The sequence below is a fragment of the Pithys albifrons genome, chromosome 15 (assembly GCF_047495875.1).
Source record: "Pithys albifrons albifrons isolate INPA30051 chromosome 15, PitAlb_v1, whole genome shotgun sequence".
In the NCBI taxonomy this organism is placed as follows: domain Eukaryota; kingdom Metazoa; phylum Chordata; class Aves; order Passeriformes; family Thamnophilidae; genus Pithys; species Pithys albifrons.
Genome location: NC_092472.1, coordinates 4,475,869 through 4,494,037, shown reverse-complemented (window position 1 = coordinate 4,494,037; position 18,169 = coordinate 4,475,869). Strand labels below are relative to the sequence as shown.

At 56.4% G+C, this 18,169-nt stretch overlaps 1 protein-coding gene across 1 annotated transcript; it reads right to left on the bottom strand.

Annotated features, from left to right (window-relative positions):
- Positions 1–1,166: 1,166 nt before the first annotated feature.
- STING1 (stimulator of interferon response cGAMP interactor 1) lies at positions 1,167–8,390 on the bottom strand. The gene is made up of 7 exons (XM_071570169.1): positions 8,235–8,390; positions 7,741–8,029; positions 6,975–7,152; positions 6,006–6,114; positions 5,610–5,848; positions 3,070–3,256; positions 1,167–1,615 (listed from the first exon to the last, which is right to left on the bottom strand). Exons 2-7 carry the CDS (start codon positions 7,983–7,985, stop codon positions 1,422–1,424), a joined length of 1,152 nt encoding a protein of 383 aa, XP_071426270.1. The 5' UTR covers positions 7,986–8,029; positions 8,235–8,390; the 3' UTR covers positions 1,167–1,421.
- Between the last annotated feature and the right edge of the window lie 9,779 nt (positions 8,391–18,169).

Sequence of the window (18,169 nt, the reverse complement as noted above, 5' to 3'; positions counted from 1 at the left end):
TTGGGATCTCCCAGGAGACCTTATGCTTTGCCAAAGTCCTGGGAAGGACCAAAGGGTAGGGATGTTGCAACATCAGAGGGTAACAAGCCAACTGAGCTGTCTTACCTCCCAGGGCAGAACTGGCCACCGAGATCCTCCTTAGCTCCTGGCAGAGGGGGAAAACTGAGGCATGGAGCAGTGGGTGCTCCTTGCCAAGCTGCACCACTGCAGAGCTCTGCCACTGTCTCTGGCAACATGGCCTGATTTCCTCCTCTTCCAGCTCCACATCCCAGGTGGATGGAACATGAGGATGTTTGTGTGGGACTGTGCAGTGGGTCCATCAGGCTGGAGGGTGCCCTGGAAGTCCTGCACATGCTCCTTGTGCTGGCAGAAGCCACATGATGAGTCAGATCACACTGGCTGGATGTTTGTGCCAGCGCACTCGTGGCTGGGCTTTCCAAAGCCACACTCAACACCACAGTGTATCACAGAATCATGCAATATGCTGAGCTGGAAGGCACCCACAAGGATCATCCAGTCCAACTCCTGCCCCTGCACAGGACACACCAACAATCCCACCCTGTCCCTGAGAGTGTTGTCCAAACACTTCTTGAGCCTTGGGACTGTGACCACTGCCCTGGGGAGCCTGTTCAGTGCCCAGTGAAGAACCTCTTCCCTCTCCAAGGGCAGACTGCACAATGTGCCCAAGACTTAGGACATGCCCAAGGCTTGGAGCGGGCACACAGAAGAGCAGCCGGGCTGGTGAAAGGACTTGAGCACAAGTCCTGTGAGGAAAGGCTGAGGGAGCTGGGGGTGTTTAGCCTGAAGAGGAGGCTCAGGGGAGACCTTATCAGTTTCTGCAACTACCTGAAAGGATGTTGTAGCCAGGTGGGGATTGGTCTCTTCTCTCAGGCAACCAACAGTTGGGCACAGGCTTAAGCTCTGCCAGGAGAGGTTTAGGTTGGATATCAGGAAGGAATTCTTTACAGAGAGAGTGGTCAGACATTGGAATGGGCTGCCCAGGGAGGTGGTGGATTCTCTGACCCTGGAGGTTTTTAAGGTGAGACTGGACTTGGCACTGAGTGCCATGATCTGGTAATCAAAGGGGTTGGATTAAGGGTTGGACTTGATCTCAGAGGTCTCTTCTAACCCAACTGATTCTGTGATTCTATGATACTGCCACCTGCCCCAGAGAAAAAATGCTTTATATGACACAAATCAAAGCATATATAAAAAATACACCAACAGAAGAATACATGAGCTGTACAGTAAAAAAAAATGGGAAGCTGTGGCCTGAGTCAGCTGCTCCTGTAACCACAGTGCGAGGGAGGTTTGGGTGGGAGCTGGGGGATCCCTGCCATGGGCAGCACGTGCTATAAGGGGAAGAGGGCTGGGGCAGGGGGGCAGAGCCCCGAGGCAGCGGGGAGGGGCCGGGCAGGGCATCAGAAGCCGTCGCTCCGCAGCGGGTGGGGCAGGTCTGACACGCTGATCTGGAGGTTGAGCTCTGCAGAGTCAAGGGTCGTGGATGGGGTGTGCGGGGGCGTCCCCTCGTGCACAGGAAACTCCTCGTGGTGCTGCTGCCGCAGGTGCCACAGGATCTCTCTGGACAAGAAGTGTGTCTCTGCTTCTTCTGACTCTGGAACAGAAGAAAGACAAATCCCACCTTCACTGGTCGGCTTGAGACAGGGGTTTGGGCAGGGAGCAGAGTCTGGGAGATGGCCCAAAATATGCAGAATGTCCTGTGCAATCAAAATACAGGTTTCACTTCCCACTTTCAGCATGGCAGAAGGAAGAAATTAAAACAGTGTGCAGGGAGGAGAGTAAAATTATAGGCACTATGTGCTGGATTCCCAGTAATGCTTGTTGTGATGGGAACTGCCTCACTGGATGGAAATGCTTCTCCCCATCAAGGAGAGTGCTGAGTTTCCTCTGAAAAAAACCCCCAACATTCTTTCAACAAGATGCTGATTTCATCTGGTGGAGGTGAACAGATGGGAGATGAAAGGAAGATGGGAAGGAGGGAAAGTCTTGCTCCCTCCCATTCCCTGTCAGGAGGAACGGCACTGAGCCAGCAAACACTCATCCCACTGCTGGGGAGGGCTGGACAGCCCCAGCCACTTCTCCCAGGAACATCAGTAGGGAATGGATCTGCTCCTTCCCCTGATGTCTGCTGTTACACTTAATCCTTGAGGAAGTGTTCTTACTGCCCCCGTGGTAGACAGCTGTCTCAGTGTTTGCTTCTGGGGATTTCAGCAGGGGTCACCAGCACTGCCAGCGACCTCCACGCTCCTCAGACCCACAGCTAAAAGTCCTTACAATATTAGAATCATGGAATATCCTGAGCTGGAAGGGCCCCACAAGGATCATTGAGTCCAACTCCTGGCCCTGCACAGACACCCCAACAATTCCACCCTGTCCCTGAGAGTGTTGTCCAAATGCTCCTGGAGCTCTGGCAGCCTTGGGGCTGTGACCACTGCCCTGGGGAGCCTGTTCAGTGCCTGATCACTCTCTGGGGGAAGAACCTTTTCCTGAGATCCAACCTAAACCTTCCCTGACACAAATTCAGGCCATTCCCTCGGGTTCTGTCACTGGTCACAGAGAGCAGAAATTGGAGCTGTGCCTCTGCTGCCCCTCCTGAGGAAGTTCCAGACACCAGTGAGGTCTGACCTGTCTCTTCTCCAGCTGAACAAATGCCCTCAGTCACTCCTCATATGGCCCCTCAGGGCCCTTCCCCATCCTCTTGTCCCTCCTTTGGACACTCTCTAAGAGCTTTAGATCTTTCTGATATTGTGGTGCCCAAAACTGCCCCCAGGACTTTTGGTGAGGCTGCCCCAGGGCAGAGCAGAGGAGAGCAGGACAATCCCCTCCCTTGCCTGGCTGGCGTTGATGTGCTCAGAGATGCTCCCATTCCATGTGGGGAGGCAGCCCCTCTTTCCCAGGGCAGCCAGGACCCCCATGGCCCCCTGAGTGTGGATATCAGCCGAGCTCTGCTCAGACCCTGCCTGCTCCCCCCTGTTTGCCCCGCTCCGAGGTCACCCCAGGGCCTGGGGGAGCAAGTGCTGGGCACCCCAAACCAAGCCCCTCACTCACCCTCATATGCAATGAGCCTGTAGGTTCCTGCACACTCCTTGGAGCCTTTCAGGATCTCCTCCAAGGTCCTGTAGAAAAGCTTGGCCTGGTCCAGGCGCTCCTCCCGGCTGAAGGCAGCACACTCATCCTGGGACATGGCGTAGAGGGACTGCAGCGGGGTGGCATATTCCACTGCACAGTGCCAGAGCTGCAGGGATGGAGGGAAAACACAAGAGGACAGGACGGCCAGGGAAAGGGTTGCTGGGGGAACCTGGCACTGGGCAGACCCCTGGGACCCCCCAGCAGCGACTTGGCCTGCCCTGCACTGGTGCTGTGAGCTGGAAGGCTGTAACAGTGTTACAGTTTCAAAACCTTCCATGAAATTTTCTCTCCCTAACAAAATATCTTATAGGAAAGAGATTGAGGGGCTGGAGCAGGGCCAGAGAAGAGCAAGGAGGCTGGAGAAGGGACTGGAGCACAAGTGCTGTGGGGAGAGGCTGAGGGAGCTGGGGGTGTTCAGCCTGGAGAAGAGGAGGCTCAGAGGTGACCTCAGCACTGTCTGGAACTGCCTGAAGGGAAGTTCTGGCCAGGTGGGGGTTGGTCTCTTCTCCCAGGCACTCAGCAATAGGACAAGGGGGTACGATGGGCTCAAGCTCTGCCAGGGGAAATTGGAGAGCAGAAAAAAATTCTTTGCAGAGAGAGTGCTCAGGCATTGGAATGGGCTGCCCAGAGAGGGGGTGGATTCCCCATCCCTGGAGGTTTTTCAACTGAGCTTGGCCGTGGCACTGAGTGCCATGATCTGGTAAAGGGACTGGAGTTGGACCAAGGGTTGGACTTGATGATCTCAGAGGTCTTTTCCAACCCAATCCATTCTAGGATTTTATGATTCTATGACAGGGACACTGGGTCTGACCCCTGTGTTTCCCTGCCCTGTGCAGAGCAGGGAAAGAGCAACTCACCTGGCAGGTCCAGGTGTGTCCCTGGTGCCAGGTGGGCTCAGGGAGCTGCCACTTTCAATGGGGGCAGCCACTGGCTTTGTCAGTGCTCCCAAGAGCAACCTGGAGGGTGTTTACCCCATGGAATTTGGTCACCTATGGAGACACCCCTTCCCTGTGATCACACCTGCTCCGTGGCTTTTATGGTAAGGGGAAGCAGAGGGGCAGCTCTGATCTCTGCTCTGTGACCAGTGACAGGACCCAAGGGAACGGCTGGAGCTGTGTCAGGGGAGGGTGAGGTTGGATCTCAGGAGAAGATCCTTCCCCAAGAAAGTGGTTGGACAGTGAACAGGCTCCCCAGGGCAGTGGTCACAGCCCCAAGGCTGCCAGAGATTAAGGAGTGTTTGGACAACACTCTCAGGGATGAGGTAGGACCATGGGGGTATCCTGGGCAGGGTCACAGACTGGACTTGATGGTCCTTGTGGGTCCTTTCCAATTCAGGATATTCTGTGATTCTGGAGAGCTGGAGGGCAGAGAAGAGGACAAACACTGGCAAGATGGATGCACAGCTGGAAGGAGGCTGATCCAACAAAACAAGGAGAGATCTGAAAAGGCCTTAGACATTCCAAGGAGGAGCAGGGTTACCTGTAAGTCTTACACGGGGTAAACTGGAAAGTTTAATAAACTCAGGAGAGGGACAGGATCCCCAGGTAAAGATGGAACAGCATGAAACTCCTGGCTTTGGCAGGCAGTTGGCAGCATGCCCCAGAGCAGGTGCCAGGGATGGGTGTTGTGTTGCTGTGAGGCACTGGGCAGGAAGCTGAGGGGCAGATTGTCCTGGGAACATGCAGTGGGGCAGGCCAGGTCCAGGCTCAGAGCTGCTGGAGCTCTCAGGGGGCCGAGTGACTCAGCAGGAGCCTGGCAGATGGAACATGGCATCCATGTGGGAAAATCCCACTGCTGGCTGTACTTCCCCCCGAGCAGGGCCAGGAGGAAGCTCTGTGGTCCCTCAGACAGGCCCTTAAAAGCAGCAGCTCAGCACTCAGCCCTGGTCAAAGGGCAGATCAGGGGCACCCAGATGAGGAGCATCGCTCTGTCGACATCTCCATCCATGGTGCAGGACCAGGGTGTTCCCTCCTCCAAAGGTGCAGGGGCAGAGCCCTTCTGCCTGGAGATGTGGAAGGAGATGGATGCAATGTGAGATGGAGGGGTTTAGGGCTCACCAGCCTGGAAAAGAGGTGACTGGGGGAAAGGAAGTGAGTCAAACAATGACTCACACAGACATTTTCAAGCACCTGTTCACAGCACAAGGAAACACTTGTTCATCCCATGGGAATTCATGCTCTGTAGCCCACATGGTTTTTTCTGCTCAGTTTTCCAGACTTAAATCAGCTCCAGGAGGGGTTTGGTGAGCCCAGCATCCCTGCAAGGGCCAAGCCTGGGAGGAGGCAGCCAGGAGGAAGGGGTGCAGGAACAGGACCTCTCCGTCCCATAGAAGCCTGCTGAAAGCTGAGAGTATCTAATGGGAGAGGGGACACTCTTCTGCTCTTATAGCCCTTTCTGGGCTGGGGCCTGAGGCCAAGAAGACCTTTGGGATGATGCTCCCAATGCTGCTCTCTCTATACCTGGTTTTCTTCATCCCTGATTGCATAGAGGCTGTGTTTGTAGACCCTCCTTTTGGTGCCAGCTCGGGCCAGGGTGGTTTCAGTGAGGTCTGTCAGGTACTGGATATTGCTGTCAGCTTTCTCCAGGTCATCATAAACATCACAGCTCAAAGGGATCAAGATGTGGAGCTTCCAAGTCTTCCTGCATGCCAGCAGGTTGGGGTTGGCACTGCTGAATTCCTCCATGGACTTTTTCAGCCCTGGTGGAAGAGAGCATCAGGCAGAGGTGCCTGGAGTGAGTACAGCTGCCTTCTGCCTTGCTCCTCATCTCCCTGCTAGCACTGTAAAAGTGGGAGGATTTTTATTAGGAGCTATTTCTATCAGTAGGCACGAGAATGCAGGGAAACAGCTACGTACGTGGCAGGACTATTTTGAGGTACCCAACATAATAGGACCAGGCAAGCCCATGAGCAACATTCTGCTTGGACCTCTCGGACATCTCAGAGATCTCCACTGCTGAGGGCTTCTGTGGAGGGAAGGACAGACAGACAGGTGATGAGAGCAGCCAGCTGGGCCCTTCCACAACAGTCAGTTCTCCACAGCAATTGCAGAGCCCCAAAGAGATAGAGAGAGAGCAACCCCACTGCCCCTTCCCACCACCACACTGGGCAGTGGGGCAGAGCCCCTGCCAGCCCCCACAGCCCCTGCAGAGGAGGGAGGGGGGCTGGGGTGAGCTGAGCACTTTCCTGGTTGCACCTCCCATTGGGATTGTGTGTCCCAGTGCAACTTGTCCATCTGCCCCGTGCTTCCAGCATGGAAGAGGAGATATCCCACTGCCTGATGGTGGGGTTCCCAGTGGCCCCTGCCAGCTCTGTGTGTTCACTTAGGTGGAGATGGGGGTCCAGTCCCACAGGTCCCTGGCAGCTGCCCTGCCCAAAGCAGCCTGTGTGACCCCTCTCCCCTTCCAGTACTGCCGGGGTACAGCAGAGCCCTCCCAAAGCTGCAGAGGCACCTGGAACTTGGATCTGCCTCACTGGTAATTAACCCTTTGGAGAAGACACAGGCTGTGCTCTCCCCCCAAACACCAGCTTGACTGACAGATTTAAAATACCTGTGCTTTTTGTGCCAGGGGGCCTCTGCCAGCCCCCTGGAGTGGCTGTGCTCATTGAAAGGCAGCCTGGCCCTCCTGCCATTGTGCCTGGCAGCATGAGGCATGGGAGATCAGCTCTGCAGGGCTGAGCTGAGGGTGTTTCTCCTGCTGCCAGGCTGCCTGTGGGTGGGCTGGGCATGCAGGGGCCACGCAGAGCTGGGTACGTGCCCCCACAGCTGCTCACCGCTGAAGGGCTCCCCAGGAATCCAGCCAGGTTGGAGGTGTTAGAGCCTTACATGGAGCCCCAGGGCGAGGATGAGGAGCTGGCACAGACTGGCCAGGCCGAGGTGGAGCCCGAGGGGCTGCCCATCACCACTGAGAGCCACGTAGGCTGAGCCACAGAGGAGCAGCATGGGCCCATGCCAGCACGGTGGGAAGCAGGTGCTCAGGGCCCTCCAGAAGCTGCCGTGGTGCCTGGAGGGAGAAGGAGACAGGAGTCAGGCTCGTGGCCACCCACCCACCATCTACAGCCCACAGGACACTGGCCAGGGGCTGCTCCCACCTCCTGGCCAGTGCCACCAACCTCCAGAGCCAGGGAGCCCTGTGGGACCCTGCCCAAGACACCCCAGTGCCCCCAGTTAGGAGAGGCCTCGGGTCCCTTGCAGCACCCATGGGACTCAGAGGGAAGGAATGCCACCTGGGACAGCAAAGGGACCCAACAGCCCCCTGCCCTCCAGAACTGTGTGGTGGGGAAAGGCTGGGGGCCACGATCTGCTCCCCAGGGAAATGGAACACTTTTCCATGGAGAGGAGGAGCTGGGCAGCTGGAAGAGGAGAGGGAGGGGAGGGGAGGGGAAGGAAGGGGAGGGGAGGCGAGGCAAGAAAAAAATGAAAGAAACAGGAGGGTCACGGAAGGCAGGGCACAGCATTGCTAGAGAGGGCACCTGTGGGTGTAGTGACAAGGAGCCCACAACACCCGGAGGGTGCGATGCCCTTGTCTCCAGGGCGGTCCCAGACGAGACACACCACCCCCCCAGCCCCCCCCGCGCCCCCGGCGGCTCACCTGGATTGGAGGTGGAAGATCTCCTCCGCCAGGTAACAGGCGCCCTTGAGCAGCGCCCCGATCTGCAGCGTGGCGAAGTGGAAGGTGAGGCTGCGGGCGGTGGGCACGAGGGGCTCCCCGGCCAGGTACAGCCCGGCCGCGCACAGCGCCAGCAGCAGGTACACAGCGCGCTGTGCCCGCCCGCCCCGCGCCCGCGGGATCTGCGGCGAGCGGGGGTGGCTCGGCCGCCACGAATCCCGGGACATCCTCTGCACAGACGGGGGGGAGCAGCAGCTCGTCCCCAGCAGCGCTGTGGGGACAGGATGACAGGATGAGCGGGTCGGGCGGGGCGCAGGAGCATCCAGCGCTCGCCGCCCCGGAGCGCGCAGCCCTTGGCGCTGCTGGGGATGATGTTCCCCTGCGCTTCCCGCCCTCGGGACTGTCCCATGGGACCAAACGGGCTCGGCGACACAGCGCCTGGCTGGTCACCCCGCTCCCAAATCGATGGCACTCACCGGAGCAGTTCCCGGCTGCCAGCCTGCACCGGGCTGGGTTTCCTCTGCGCTCCCGCCTGGGCAGCTGTGGCTCCACTCGGACCTCTGCGCAGTCCAGGCGTCTGGAGCCACGGGTGGAACTGCACAGCTCCCACACCCCGAAAGTGAAAATGAAAGGAGCTGTGGCGGCAGCGGGCAGCTCGCGCAGCGCGCCAGAGCCCTCCCACGCAGGGCACCCGCACCGGCTCTCAGCCCACTGCAAATCCAGGCACTGGGCAGCGCCGGGTGGATGTGGCAGGTTTGGGTATCCGTGAGCTCACACCTTCTGGAAAGCCCCAAAGTGTCTGCCAAGACAGTCCGAGCTGGGTTAGAATGAGGAAGGAAGCCAGAATTTCTAGAGATAATTTACTAAGGGCAGTAGATCTCAAAGATTGCATTAATTCAGCACAGCAGGTTGCCAGGGGCAAAACAGAATGAAATTCCTTCTAGGAGAGGGTGCCTCACAGTGCCCTGGATCCTCCCACCCCACACACATCCAGGAGATGCCAGCTTGGGAAGCAGTGCCCACAGGTGCTGGCAACACAGCAGGGGCTCCCTGCAGCCATAGAATCATAGAATCATAAAATCCTAGAATGGATTGGGTTGGAAAAGACCTCCGAGATCATCAAGTCCAACCCTTGGTCCAACTCCAGTCCCTTTACCAGATCATGGCACTCAGTGCCACGGCCAAGCTCAGTTGAAAAACCTCCAGGGATGGGGAATCCACCCCCTCTCTGGGCAGCCCGTTCCAATGCCTGAGCACTCTCTCTGCAAAGAATTTGTTTCTGCTCTCCAACTTCAATTTCCCCTGGCACTCAAGCCTCCCAGTTCCTTTGTCCTAGGAACTAGAACTAGGACCTTGGTCCTTGGACTAGTTCCTTGGTCCTAGTCCTAGTTCCTAGAACCAAGGAACTAGCAGTGGAGTCTGCAGTGATGAGATATTCCCATCCTGGAGGAAGACGGATTAGGGAGCACATCCAGAAGCCCATAGGAGCAGGTGAGATGCACTCAAGGATGCTGAGGAAGATGGCTGATGCCCTGACAAGGCTCCTCGCTGATCTCTTTGGAAAGTTGTAGCAATCAGGATGTTCCTGGGGAATGGCAAATGGCAAACCTCACACCCAGGTTGAGCAGGGGAACTACATCCTGCCCAGTGTCACCTCTGTCCCTGGGAAGGTGATGGAGCAAATCCTCCCAGCAATCAGTGCCAAGCACCTGGAGGATGAGAAGGGAGCAGTCAGCAGGGATTTACAAAGGACACATCACACTGGACTGACTTGAGCACCCGGAATGGCAGGAAAGCTGGTTGTGAGGATGAGGGGAGAACCTTCACTTCAGCAAAGCATGGTCACCTACAGCCTCCACGGAGCCACACTGGGTGGACACAGGCTGGGCAAGGGGCTGACTGTCCAGAACGTGCTCTGGATGCCATTGCTTCCTGCCCAGGAATGCCCCTGGGGGCCGGGAGGCCCTCGCAGTCCCCACAGACCCACATTGCCATGGTCTCCACAGGCTGTCACAGGCTCACAGTGCAGGGATCTTGATTCAGACGTGCCCATGGGTCACAATTAATTAGAATCATGGAATCATTTAGGTTGGAAAAGCCGCTTGAAACCATCAAGTCCAAACATGAACCCAGCACTGCCAAGGCCACCACTAAACCATGTCCCCAAGGGACACATCCATGTGGCTTTCCTCCAGGGATGGGGACTCCCATCCCAGCTGACTCCTGGACAGCTGTTCCAGGGCCTGACCACCCTTTCAGGGAACAAATTTTTGCAGTATCCAGCTTAAACCTCCCCTGACACAACTTGAGGCCATTTCCTCTTGTCCTGTCTCTTGTTCCCTGGGAGCAGAGCCTGATCCCCCTCTGGCTTCCCCCTCCTGGCAGGGAGTTGCAGAGTGAGAAGGTCCTCCCTGAGCCTCCTTTTTTCCAGTCTGAGCCCCCCCCCAGCTCCCTCAATCTGTCCTGGTCCTCCAGACCCTTCCCCAGCTCCGTTGGCCTTCTCTGGACACAACTCAAGCTCTTTCAAACCCAGAGGGTGGGAGGAAGGAACAGGAGCCTGGAGGGACTGGCAGTGAGCTGCTTGTTTTGGTGGTACCTTAGAAACCCCCTGCAAACCATCTGGCTGGTGTTCCCAGCCCTGGGAAGGCCTGTGGTTACAGCCAACATGTTGTTTGCTTTGTCAACAGGAAGGCTGGCTAAATCATCAAGAAAATGACTTCCCCCTCCAGTGCTGGGAGAAAGGTTGCCCCATTCCAGCTGGTCTTCCACGACCTGCTCTGTCTGGCTCTGCAGTGCAGTGGAGGAGCTGCCTGGCTCCCCACTCCCTTTGGTGGTGCCTCAGGTGTCAGGGGGAGTAAACCCTTATACCCAGGGGCTGGGGCTGCCAGTGTGAGGCTAAAGGTGGTTAGAGCAGGTGCTGGATGCACAAGGCACAGCCCCAGCCAGTGTTTTCCCTGGCATGCCGTGGGTGAAGGGATGTGAGCAGGCAGGCAGCACCATGACAAAGCAGCACTCCCTTCCCTTAATCCCCTTTTTCCTGTTGCCCTGCAAGAGCAGGTAGAGCTGCTGGCTCCATCCAAAGGGCAGGGTGCCCAGTGACAGCTTTTCTCTTGGGATTCCTGCAGGGATGGGGCTCTGATGCCAGGCTGGTGTCAAAAGTGGCTTTAGTCCCTTTTTTGGTCCCCTGGCTAAAAAGTGCTGCAGTTGGTTTTTAGTGCTGCAGTTGCACCAGCAGTGCCCCCAGAGGTCCTGTGGGATGAGGCTGCTTTATTGCCACAAAATAGCAAAAATATTGCTCTGCAATATCCCGTGTGATTACACCTGAGATCAGCTCAGTTGGTTAAAGCTTGGTTGTAATAATGCCAAGGTCATGGGTTCAATCCCCTGTGTGGGCCATTGACTGAAGAGTTGGACTCGATGATCCTTGAGGGTCCCTTCCAACTCAGAATAGTCTGGGATTCTGTGAGCCAGGTCAGTGTTTCTGGTGCAGGACCCACCACGTGCAGGGTAAAATCCAATGGCAGCAGGGGCCCTGCTTCCTCCAGCTCCCAAGCACATGTCACCTCTCACTTGCTCAGCTCAGCAGTTTCATAGAGTCATGGAATATCCTGAGTTGGAAGGGACCCACAGGATCATCAGTGTTGGGTGGAAAAACCATTTTTGATCACTTTGGAGCTGTTACAGGCTGGGGTGTCGCTGTTCTTGTGCTGGGAGGGACATGGACAACCAGACCTTTCCTCCTCCTCCTTGGATCACTGATGGCTTCAGACCTCAGGCATCTTTTTCCCAGGCTGGAGCAACTCAGATGTTCCATTTTCTTTGAAAATAACCTTTTCAAAATGCCTTGAATAGCTCCCCTAGGTCTCCTCCAGGTCCTGTGACTGTTCCTTGCACTGGGCACTGCTGAGGGCACACCTGGAGTCTTGGGGTCAGTTCTGGGCCCCTCCCAACAAGAAGGACATTGAGGGGCTGGAGTGTGTCCAGCAAAGGGTGGAATGGAGCTGGGGAAGGGTCTGGAGCACAAATCTGATGAGGAGCAGCTGAGGGAGCTGGGGGCCTCAGCCTGGAGAAAAGGAGGCTCAGAAGGGACCTTCTCTCTCTCTACAACTCTCTGAGAGTGTCCTGGGAAAAGAACAAAAGAATTCAGGGCTTGCCTATAGCTGTCAGCACTGATTTCTGTCCCAAAAGCTCCTGCTGTTTCTCTTTGAGGATGTTTAACCATTTCACAGCTGCCCTGCCATTGTTTATTTAAAAATAAAACAGCCCCAACTCCTCCAATCCTGGCTTTATTTAAAGAATAAAAGTTTTCAAAGTTTCTCAGACAAACTTAGTTTTAAACACATTTAACTGAGAACAAGCAACAAGGCTGGAGAAGGGACTGGAGCACAAGTGCTGTGGGGAGAGGCTGAGGGAGCTGGGGGTGTTCAGCCTGGAGAAGAGGAGGCTCAGAGGTGACCTCAGCACTGTCTGGAACTGCCTGAAGGGAAGTTGTGGCCAGGTGGGGGTTGGTCTCTTCTCCCAGGCACTCAGCAATAGGACAAGGGGGCACGATGGGCTCAAGCTCTGCCAGGGGAAATTGAAGTTGGAGATCAGAAAACAATTCTTTGCAGAGAGAGTGCTCAGGCATTGGAATGGGCTGCCCAGAGAGGGGGTGGATTCCCCATCCCTGGAGGTTTTTCAACTGAGCTTGGCCGTGGCACTGAGTGCCATGATCTGGTAAAGGGAGTGGAGTTGGACCAAGGGTTGGACTTGATGATCTCAGAGGTCTTTTCCAACCCAATCCATTCTAGGATTTTATGATTCTAAGTCACTTTACAAGTTACTTCTGTTAAGTTTAAAAACTGTGACAATTCTGGATTGGATTCATCCCATTAAGGCCAAAGGACTCAAGAAGTGGGAAATCACTTTGGAGCTGGGACACACATCCCAAGTGCCCCTTCCACATGTCTTTTAAATCCCTCCAGGGATGGGGGCCCCACCTCTGCCCTGGGACAATATTGACAGAAATCCAAGCACTTTATAGTAAGACTCATCTATGCATGTGGGAATGATTCCATGTGTTTTCTTCCTGGTTGTGATTTCCTGTGTTCCACTGACACAAATTCCACAGGACTGGGACAAGATTAACAAGAGCATCTCTAGAGCACTTCCCCCTGGGTTGGAACCCCACAGAATAAGCTCCTTGATAATTGTTCCTGTGGATACTGATCCATCTGGTCTCCTGATGGAGAGGACAATGGTTGCCCTGGCATATGGATACAGCCAAATCTTGGAATGGCAGCAGGAAGGACAAGCTATGGTTTATGTGGTGAGTGTCTCCTCATGACATGCATGACAACTTCTGTATGGAAGTTCAGAAGTTCTTTTTGGAAATGCTTGAAACTGAGGTGCCAAAGAATTCCCTTTGGGACCAAAAGGATTTCAGCTGCCAGCCTCAATCTACAGGGCATTGCTCTGGGAATTCCATAGTTAGGCTTGGAGAAGAGAAGGATCTGGGGAGACCTGAGAGGCCCTTCCAGTGCCTAAAGGGGCTCCAAGACAGCTGGAGAGGGACTTGGGCAAGGACTTGGAGGAACAGGTCAAAGGGGGACTGGCTTCCCACTGCCAGAGGGCTGAGATGGATGGGATCTTGGGAACAATGCCCCATCCCTGGAGGTGTCCAAGGCCAGGTTGGACAGGGCTTGGAGCAACCTGTTCTAGTGGGAGGTGTCCCTGCCCATGGCAGAGGGTGGGACTGGGTGAGCTTTAAGGTCCCTTCCAGCCCAAAGCATTCCATGATTAGGGTGGTACTGCTGGACAGAGCACCTTTGGGACACGAGCTGCTCCTGATCCATTTTCCAGGGAGATTTTTTTCTTTGAAGTTTGCTCAGCATTGTGTGTGTCCCCAGCCTTGGGTTTTTTTCCTTCCCTCCTTTAGGGTAACCTTTTTCCACCTTCTAACAAAGGCTCACAGGTTACCAAGGCCTTGAATAAACAGATTTGGGCAGCTCAGCTGGGAAGTTTGTGTTCCTTTAAAGTCTTGTGCTTTTCCCTAAACACTGCAAGATTTTTTCCCCAATACAGCACTGCAGCCTGGCCCTGGGAACAGAGCTGATCAGAGGGAGATGGTGAAGGAAAGGCACATGGAGACAGGAGTCATCTGAGGACAAGGCAGGACTCAGCACACTCCCTGGTGATGCTCTGGTTTTTAGGAGCAGATGTTGGCACGGGATGGTGTTGGCAGGCACAGAGAGCAGATCACTCAGTGCTTCCCTATGGAACAGAAGCCAAGAGCACAGTGGTGTCCCTGGGATGGGAGACCACCGTACGCACAGGGGCTGCAGGACCTGCCTCTCCCTGGGAGACGGAAGGCAGGAACCTGCAGGTGGGACATCTCCTAAAATGCCATGAGGAGGTGTGTGAGGGGCAGCAGGAACAGCGTGGGGAGACAGCATCTACCTCACAAGGAACAAGGAGTGTGGGCAGCAGGGCAGGGGGGGATTCTGCCCCTCTGCCCCCTCAGGTGAGCCCCCACCTGCAGAGCTGCCCCAGCTCTGGGGACCCAGCACAGGAAGGACATGGAGCTGCTGGAGCGAGTCCAGAGATGCTCCCAGGGCTGGAGCCCCTCTGCTCTGGAGACAGGATGGGAGAGCAGGGCAGGGGTTTACCTGGAGAACAGAAGGCTCTGGGGAGACCTGAGAGCTCCCTCCACTGCCTAAAGGGGCTCCAGGAGAGCTGGAGAGGGACTATGGACAAGGGCCTGGAGTGACAGGACACAGGGAATGGCTTCCCACTGCCAGGGTGCAGGGTTAGGTGGGATATTGGGAGGGAATTCTTCCCTGTGAGGGTGGGCAGGCCCTGGCACAGCTTGCCCAGAGAAGCTGTGGCTGCCCCATCCCTGGAAGTGTCCAAGGCCAAGTTGGATGGAGCTTGGGACAACAACCTGGGATAGTGGAAGGTGTCTCTGCCCATGGCAGGGGGATGGAAATGAATAGGCTTTCAGATCCCTTTCAACTGAAACAATTCCATGAATCTAAGATTCTATGAAATCTCATTCCTGGATGTCACAGGTCTGGCCTTGTGAAAAAGCATTATGAAAATGACTTTCCTACTTTCATTTCTCATTTTTTACATAAACTCATCTCCAGCTGCCAACAAACAGCAGACTATCGTTATTCCTGGTACCAGAACCACAACAAAACTATCTATCTCTTTTTGGGGATGAAATCCAACACTTTTTCTGAGAATGTAAGAAAAAGGTTACTTTAATCTTGGCTGATGCAAAGTCCTTAGAGCTGTGACTTGAAGGTACTTGGAAAATTTCCCCAGGAACAGGAGAAGGTTCCTTCCAAAGATATTCCCAAGGACTGAGAAGACTTTTGTGCCCCCCTGACTCCCTTGTTCTGGGACACCAGATCAGCAAGCTGTGCAGAGCTGTTGTCTGGAATTCAGCAATCAAGGGGTGTCCGACAGCCCAAAAGGCAACAGAAAACAGGGAAAAGAGCAAGAAGCCACAAAATGAACCAAAGCAGTTGAAAAAACCCAACAACCAAAAAAAAAAACCCACCCAGAAAGCCATTTTTATGTATCTGTGGTTTATTTTCTTCATACCAAATGTGGAGGGGGGAGGAGAAATTAATTCAAACCATGTTCTGTGCTAAAGCCACCAGAAAGGCTGAGTTGTTGCAGGAGGTTGGTACAAAGGCAGCATGAGAAGAGCCCAGCATAGCCCAGAGGGTGAGACCCTGGGGGAGCAGCACCAGGGACCCTCAGCCCCCCTGGGCATGGGCACACAGGCAGAGGGAGGCAGCAGGTACGGGCTGGTCACTGCCAGCACACCCCAAGTGGTGGGGGGTGTCCAAACCTGGCCTGTGCCAAGGCAGGAAATGAACCCTGGGGTGCAAAGGGCCACTCTGACCCCAGGGGAAACTGAGAGCTGAGCTCCGAGCCCAGAGATGGTTCCTGCTGCCTGGAGTTGGTATTGTCATAGAATCATGGAAGGTGAAGGGTTGGAAAGGACCTTAAAGCTCATGTAGTTCCATCCCTCTGCCATGGGCAGGGACACCTTCCACTAGCCCAGGTTGCTCCAAGCCCCATCCATCCTGGCCTGGAACACTTCCATGGATGGGGCAGCCACAGCTGCTCTTGGCAACATGTGCCAGGGCCTGCCCACCCTCACAGAGAATTTCTTCCCAATAACTGACCTAAATTTCTCCTCTTTCAATCTGTACCCATTTGTACCTTTTATTCCTTGTCCTATCATTATTTCTCTCTAAAATGTCCTCAGCCTTTCATTCCTCTCTGCCAAGACATGCACAGGAGGTGTGGGATTGACAGCAGTGCAAAACAACCCTGCTGCAGTATTTGGTGAGGAGAACACAAGCAGCAACAGCAAACTGGGGCAAAATTCAGTAAAAATGTTAGTTGTACAGGAGAGAAATCTATGGGAGTCCAGGATTTCCTGTAATAGGACAAATCTGATGTTTTCTTGGAAAGACTTCTGATTTCCAACCCTGGTTAGAAGTGCTGCAGGCATTTTCCTCACCTGACTCAGGAGCAGCACTGCCAACTTGGAAGGGCCCAGGCATCACCAGGCACTGGTCCCCAGGAACCTGAGACAGAGGAGAATTATCCAGTCCCAATTCTCTCAACATTCCCCAGCCATGTCCACTCAGCCTGTGTGTGCTGGGCTGATCCCACAGTGTGGGCAGTAGGGCAGGGGAGGATTCTGCCTCTCTGCCCCCTTTCCCCTCCAAAGCTGCCCCAGCCCTGGGGAACAACATCAGAAGGATGTGGAGCTGTTGGAGCGAGACCAGAAGAGGCCACAGAGATGCTCCAAGGGCTGGAGCCCCTCTGCTCTGGAGACAGGATGGGAGAGCTGGGGGTGCTCCCCTGAGGAAGAAAAGGTTCTGAAGAGACCTGAGAGCTCCTTCCAGTGACTAAAGGGGCTCCAAGAGAGCTGGAGAAGGACTTGGGTCAAGGGATGCAGGGACAGAACAGGGGGAATGGCTTGCCACTGCCAGAGGGCAGGGATAGATGGGATATTGGGAAGTAATTCTTGGCTGTGAGGGTGAGGAGACCCTGGGACAGGTTGACCAGAGAAGCCGTTGCTGCCTCATCCCTGGAAGTGTCCAAGGCCAGGTTGGACAGGGCTTGGAGCAACCTGGGCTAGTAGAAGGTGGGTTGGAATGGGATCAATTTTCAAGATCCCTTCCAACCCAGGCCATTCCACGAGTCTCTAACACTGTGCCTACGTGTCCTCCCAGGACTAAACACATATCCCCATGTGGCACCCCCAAACCAAGCACACGGGATGTGCTCCCCATGGATACTGGATGCACCGCCCACATACACGGGACACTGCTCCGTGTGTCACCCCCGGCAGGGACACGGTGACCCCAGCGGCGCTTCCAGCGCCCCTGAACGCGCTTTGCTGCTCCCAGGGCCTGTCCGCGCTCCGGGAGGGCTCAGCCCGGCCTGGGGCGCTCCGGGCGGCACCTCCTGTGCTGCGGCGGGACCCACGGCCGATTCGGGCCCGATCCCTGCCCCGCTCCCGGCCCCCTCAGGCCGCTCCCTGCCCCATTCCCGACCCCCTCAGGCCGCTCCCTGCCCCATTCCCGGCCCTCTTAGCCCCATTCCGGCCCATTCCCGGCCCCCTCAGGCCGCTCCCTGCCCCATTCCCGGCCCTCTTAGCCCCATCCCGGCTCATTCCCGGCCCCCTCAGGCCGCTCCCTGCCCCATCCCCGGCCCCCTCAGGCCGATCCCGGCCCATTCCCGGCCCCCTCAGGCCGCTCCCTGCCCCATCCCCGGCCCCCTCAGGCCGATCCCTGCCCCATTCCCGGCCCTCTTAGGCCCATCCCGGCCCCCTCAGGCCGCTCCCTGCCCCATTCCCGGCCCTCTTAGCCCCATCCCGGCCCATCCCCGGCCCCCTCAGGCCGCTCCCTGCCCCATTCCCGGCCCTCTTAGCCCCATCCCGGCCCCCTCAGGCCGCTCCCTGCCCCATTCCCGGCCCTCTTAGCCCCATCCCGGCCCATTCCCGGCCCCCTCAGGCCGATCCCTGCCCCATTCCCGGCCCTCTTAGGCCCATCCCGGCCCCCTCAGCCCGATCCCGGCCCGTCCTCTCGCGAGACAACGCCGCCGGCACGTCACGCGTCGCGGCGCGCGGCCGCAGCCCGCCTGTCCCCACGGCCGGCCCGTATCCTTCCGCGCGCTCCCCCTCCCCCTTCTGGAGAGTTCTGCACGGCGGAGCCGCACGACAAATAGTCCCCGCCGCCGCTCCCCCCGCTCCGCCGCCGCCCCTCCCGCTCCGCCTCCTCTCTCCGGTGCCTTCCCGGCCGCCCCTCCCGCCCCGCGCCGCGGCGGAGCCTCCGCGCTGGGAACGGAGCGCGGCCCGGGGGCAGCGGCGGCGGCGGCGGAGTGATCCGCGGCGGGC

What these genes read in the sequence shown, in the direction of transcription:
- STING1 (XM_071570169.1), bottom strand. Translation starts at nt 7,985, where the DNA reads ATGTCCCGGGATTCGTGGCGGCCGAGCCACCCCCGCTCGCCGCAGATC. An exon ending in TCAGGGATGAAGAAAACCAG is followed by an intron (nt 3,257 to 5,609) that starts GTATAGAGAGAG and finishes CCATCCCTGCAG; the next exon opens with CTCTGGCACTGTGCAGTGGA. An exon ending in CAGGCTCATTGCATATGAGG is followed by an intron (nt 1,616 to 3,069) that starts GTGAGTGAGGGG and finishes CTTCTGTTCCAG; the next exon opens with AGTCAGAAGAAGCAGAGACA.